Source organism: Pinus tabuliformis, chromosome Q (genome assembly GCF_031772625.1).
Source record: "Pinus tabuliformis cultivar Carrire ecotype Pingquan chromosome Q, CPIR1, whole genome shotgun sequence".
NCBI classification, from domain to species: domain Eukaryota; kingdom Viridiplantae; phylum Streptophyta; class Pinopsida; order Pinales; family Pinaceae; genus Pinus; species Pinus tabuliformis.
In genome coordinates, this window is record NC_142296.1 from 266,461,418 (window position 1) to 266,467,412 (window position 5,995).

The 5,995-nt window shown below is 40.8% G+C and overlaps 1 protein-coding gene across 1 annotated transcript; it reads left to right on the plus strand.

Moving 5' to 3' along the window:
- Window positions 1–725: 725 nt before the first annotated feature.
- LOC149219200 (uncharacterized) lies at window positions 726–1,073 on the plus strand. The gene has a single exon (XM_089386738.1). The coding sequence runs from the start codon at window positions 726–728 to the stop codon at window positions 1,071–1,073; it is 348 nt and encodes a 115-aa protein (XP_089242864.1).
- The last annotated feature ends 4,922 nt before the right edge of the window (window positions 1,074–5,995 follow it).

Genomic DNA, 5,995 nt, shown 5'->3' on the forward strand with positions numbered 1-5,995 from the left:
GAATAGATCCTTGCCGAAGCACATGGAGGGGTTGCTGGCATAGATTATACGGGTTGCGCCACAGCCTAGAAGGTTCTTCGTGCCAGATTATGGTGGCCCACCCTACACCAAGATTCAAAAGCATACTGTTGGGCCTACAATGTATGCCAACAAACAGGCAAGCTGTCACGAAGGGATGAAATGCTGCTTCAGCCATAGGTAACGCTACAACCATTTGAGAAATGGGTGATCGACTTCGTCGGGCCTATTGAACCACGAGGGAAGACGGGAGCGTTCTATATTATAACTATGACCGAATACTTGACCCGATGGGTAGAAGCACAACCAGTTAAGGATTGCATAGCCACGATAGTGGAAAAGTTTTTGTTTGAGAATTGTTAACCAGGTTTGGGTGTCCTAAGATTATCATGAGTGATCGAGGAACGAATTTTTTGAACGAAACCATCAGCGCGCTCACTGAGGAATTCCAGATATATCACCAATAGAGCATGCCATACCATCCGCAAGCAAATGGGACTGTTGAGCCATTCAAATTTTTTTTGGAAACCGCCCTGACTAAGATCTACAATGCGCAACGGAATGATTGGGACTTGTGCATCCCTGCTATGCTACGGGCATACTGAACCACGTGCAAAAAGGCACTATTTCTACTTGTCTATGGTAAGAAGGCTGTGATGCTTATGGAATATATCGTGCCCAGTCTGTGGATTGCAGTAGCTACAGGAATGGCAGATAGTGGGGCCTTGGAGGAAAGGCTCACACAGCTCGACGAACTAGATGGAGAACGATTTCTGGCAAGATTTCATCAACAGGTAAAAAAACAACTCGAGAAAGCATGGCATCATCGCCATATCAAGATGTGCACATTCAAGAAGGATGATCTCGTATTTTTGTATGACAGTAAGTTCGAGAAATCCCCAGGCAAACTTCGCATGCATTGGTTGGGACCTTATGTCATTAAAGAAGTAACTGATGGGGGCGCAGTTCAGCTGGCTAAGCTTAACGAAGACCCCTTCCTGTGGAAAGTGAATGGCAGTTGCCTAAAGCTCTATATGGGCAGGCCGACAGCTTGAGTAACTGTTCCAAGGAGAGTCTCATTGCTCCGACCAGTTGAAAGAGAGCGAGGGATGATAAAGCAGTCTGGGGGACAGATGCGCAGGTATTAGGGTGCGCGTACATTTGGCCAACAATCAGGGGTGTGGTTTGGGGGACAAAGCCACACGAGTGCGATGATCCAAGGAATGATGACCGTTAATACCACTGTTCATGACAAGAAGGTTGCATTATGGCAAAAGGGAGTGGGCAGCAGGCAATTAAGAACAACAGTATGACCCAGATATGAAATGATCGGCCACAGATTTCACACGGGAAGGTTACACGAGCTGGAACGAGCGACTATCCGGGCATTTGAAGTTTGCATGGCTTATAAATCACCATGGGGAATCCGCTGGGCAGCCTACGCTTCGGAAATACAGATGGAGCTGTTCATCATCTCTACACTAGGCATATGCTCGAAGGTAGTAATCTGGCCGAGGGAGGAGCAGGACTCTCTAAGGAGTCCGATATTGACAGCTATGGGTATCCCGTAGGCTGCAACATCGCTAGCAGGGGATGTACCGGAAAAAAGGGAATGCGAAGTAGAATTGGTCCGGATGTCGTCGCCCCGCCTAGGGGCAGGATGGCGCACTACAACAAAACAATAGAAGGATGGACAGATGATGACCATGGGTGGAGATGTAGTCAATAAGTCACCTCTAATGGTTCTCAACGATTGGGATCCTGTGGACAGCAGCCAGGGTCTTGCAAAATTGCAACACAGGTTGCAGCGAACGGTGCGAAGAGAAGATACGATGGTTGGAAAGGGCTACGCTGGTACCAGGAGGTCTCGTATGTGGCTCCCCCACTCATGCTAAAATCCTCAGAGGGGGTGTTCTGTGTTAACCGAGCAGAGCAGAATGAGCATCATCGGTTGCGAGATGTGGTAGAAATATTGAAGCAGGAGTCAGATGAAGCATTGCAGGAGACAAAGCAGGAGCAGCCGGATGACGAGTGCCACTCAATGGGAGGCGAACCGCGAAGCCAAGGCAGAGCATCTAGCCACGCTAGCAAGTGACTTGGGACGAGTAACGATGATTGTGTTGGGGGACTATTGGGTAGCGCAAGCCTCGCGGAACGAGTATGGGGTGCGAAGCCCGAAATTTTGGGTAATATTAGGGTAAAAGACTCCACAGAAAGTGTGGAGTGCAAATTATAGTAGGTTGAGTCAAAGGGTAGTTCGCCCAAAAATAATGTAAAGAAACAGTAATAGAGTCGGCTTGCGGAGAGATCGTGGGCCAAGGGAAAGTATAAATAGAGCGGGGCTCTATGAGGAAAGGTAGTTTTTTTGGAAGAGGTAATGGGTCCTTAAAGGAAATAGCTTGAAAGCATCTGTAATTCCAAGTCAAGGGAGTAGGATAGAAGGTAGAGACTCTGCAGCTGAGTGCACAGAGGCCTGGAAAGTCCGCAGCTGTGTGTGTGGACCCCTACAGCTGAGTGCGCAGGGTGGATCTAGATGTATTGTTGAGGATTGGTAATAAACATAAATTTCTTTTGAATTCTGTGTTAATTGCGACTTTACTCTTTTATGTTAAATGAACTGTTATGATTTCTACAATTTCTATGGTTGAAGATATGTGAACTGGGTTAATCTTGATGCGCGAAGTAACCAAAAGTAATAAATGTTTACTTAAAGGCCGCTTTAACTAGATCAAACCAGTAATAAGTGATTGAATCTATAGTAAGCACGATAAGGGTATTCCGATCTGCACGGATCTGGCGAACCGAGAGGTTGCAGAATAGCGCGCGAGCCCAAACCCACATCCTAGACATCCCCAGGGCGCAGAAACCTAGTTCTAGCACCTTCCCCTGCTACCTCAGGTGAGACCTCAATCCGCTCTTCGTGGGCTGTTGCTGAAAGGGCCAGTAGTTGCGAGATTTGTTTGGCTAAATAATTCTTCCAAACCTGGGTCAAACCCATATAAGCCAACAATGATTGTACAACTTTTGATCTAAAAGTAGGAAATTTTGGAGGGGATCTGGAAGTTGTAGGAGATTCAGAGGGGAAATGACTCTTGGAATGGACTTTTGCTTTTAGATTGGACTTAATTGCCATTCATAGTCTACAAATCTCCTTCCACAACCAAAAAGTGTTGAGCCCTCGAAAATCGCTACATCAAAACAAGGGGAAAAGCACCTAGTCCAGATCCTTAAGACAACTCCTTTTCCATTTAGGTAGTGGCTTTGACTGGGGATAATGGGACCATTTTCCCAATGAAAGGTTATTGAATGAATGTGTAATGCTTACAGTGAAGTTAAATAGATGGATTTGCAGTAATGAATTAAATGGAAAACATATGAATTAATCTACTCTATAACCCGGGATTGTTTAACATTTATTTTGATGCGATCTATAATGATTTTCCTTAGTAAATGACAATATAGATTGCTCAAACACCAATGGAAATGAAAATATTTCAAGCTGATTACTTTTATTAAATAGTTAATCAAATAATGTGTATAACTCATATCACATTCAAAATATCAAAGTAAATTATTTAACATGTAAAAAAAATATCAATGGCAGCATGATCAGAAATGAATACATGTAACATTGTTCTTTAAATACCATGTAATAAGCAATCTGAAAAGATAAATTCACTATTTACTTATGAACAAAACAGAGGTACAACGATAGAAATACCAGATGCACGTTGCTCAGCTCATAAAATAAATAATAGAAGTTTAGTCCTTCTCATAAAGATGACTTTGGGAGTACAAAAATGAAACTTCTCAAAATTCTTTATGAAAATTCCTAAAACAATGTTCCAATCATTCTATTGAGAAAAAGTATGAAAGTACAGTAGTGCGAGATTTCGTAAGCCTTTCTTCATAAAATTCTGGACCTTAATTTTATACAAAAAGTAAGCTTAAATAACAGAAAAACAACGAAATCTGTTGTGTAGAGTGTTGAGGGCATTTGAACAAATCCCTTTTATAACACTTAAAGAAAAACAATTTTTGGGTAGAAATTTCTGAATGTGATTTGATGTCTTCATCGACTTTGTTCGTTCCATCAGATTATCATGATGTTTGTTTGTCTGTTTGAACTAAACTTCCACTTATCAGCACAATTGTCTTCTTCTATCATGAACCTGAACACGGAAAACAAGAATTGACAAGTAAAAATTAAATGAGACTAATAAGTGAGTTTTATTTGAAACAAATCACATTTTGCAGGAAATCAGGAAAAATGTAGAGCATAATAAATCCCGAACACAACCATCATGGAGAGGAATGTAGAGTGAGGTCTGTTGTTAAGAGAGGCAGACTTTATGGTCCTATCACATATCTCTTTTAGGCTGGGGTTAGAACTCAAAATAATTACAAACGCTTGGAGGATGGGAGTACTTCAAATAAAATCACAATTACAATCGCGGAAGGGTGGATGGCTAACGATTTTTTCAGAAGGGGTCAGAAGTGGTAAGTGGTTTGTGAGGATGGGGGTCCAAAATAACAAAGGTGTGATGCATGGATATATGGCTTGGACGAAAAACCACTTTTCGGACCCCCCCTTGAGAAACTTAAAATGAGCGCAGGGGGGTCAATAGGCTTCTCCGCAGTTGATCTGGGCAAATCTGAGTTGTTTATTAAATCAAGGTAAGTCGGGATTTTATATCATAATCGATGTTCAGAGCAGAGGAGGAATGACTTAAGTTTCGTAGATTTTGCGATAGCCACATACATGGGGAATGTATGAATTGGCATGTAAAATCCTATCGGGTCTGGGGTTTATATCACAATCACAATCGAAGGTGTAATCGCAATCGGTTGGTTTAATCACAATTGCAAATGGGTGAAGGAAATGAGGCATGGACTTAAGCCTTTTGAAACTTTTGCAATAGTCACGGACGTGGGGAATTTATGGACTGCAGTGTATAATCCCGATGGGTCTGACTATATCGCATATCTCATTCGGGAAAGGGAAGAATGTTTGGCCTTTGGATTTTTTGAGATAGCCTGCGGACTTGGGATTTTATGGATTGGGATATATAATTTCATCGGGTCTAAGATTTATCGCATATCGATGTTAGCAGGGAAGTCTTTGCCTTTGGAATTTTTTATTATGTCAATGTGCGATGCGAGGTATGGCAAAGAGTTGGAGTATATAAAGATTTTGACCTTTGGGAATTTAAAAAACTCCAATTCAAATGAAATAACCCATATTTGTTTAATACTTAAGGTTTTTAAAGTCTAAGTATAGTTTTGGTCTCGGGGGCTATTTGAAATTTGGTTTTTTGGATAATCAAGGTTTAATACTTAGGTTTTGGTTAAAAAACCTAAGTATTAAACTTTGGTTATAGGACTTTATTAATAATTTTTATGTTTTATGTTTTTCATTTTTTAAAGAAATAAAATCAAAATACTTTTTAAAAATTAAAAGGTCGCTATTTTAATATAAAAATTTCATAGAAAATTTATAAGAGTTAATAAACAATACAACCAGATCCAATGAAATCCTAATGCTCCCTACATTCCAACATAAATATGCATCATAACAATGCACAATGATGTTCTAGGATGATTCAAATTCATTTTCAAACCTCCTTAGTTTTTCCATAAAGACTCTTTGGACACGCATCTCTATTTCACAACAATGACATAGAGTTCGATCAACCATTGCATTAAAGCACGACCTTGTCTTTTCAACTCTCCATGCTAATCTTCTGCATGCATGAATATCATAACCCTAATGTTTCCAGGTGGGAGGTGGTCTAAGACCACCATTCCCCAACGTCCCTTCACTTATATGAATCGTGCACCAATCCCATTACCACCCACTATGGGGATACTAATAAAATCATATTATATTATTGTTTTTTTGACCATTTTTTAAACCCTTACATTATGTTCTTCCACGTAGTTGTTATGAGGGGTTCGTAGAGTGTATTCTATAGAT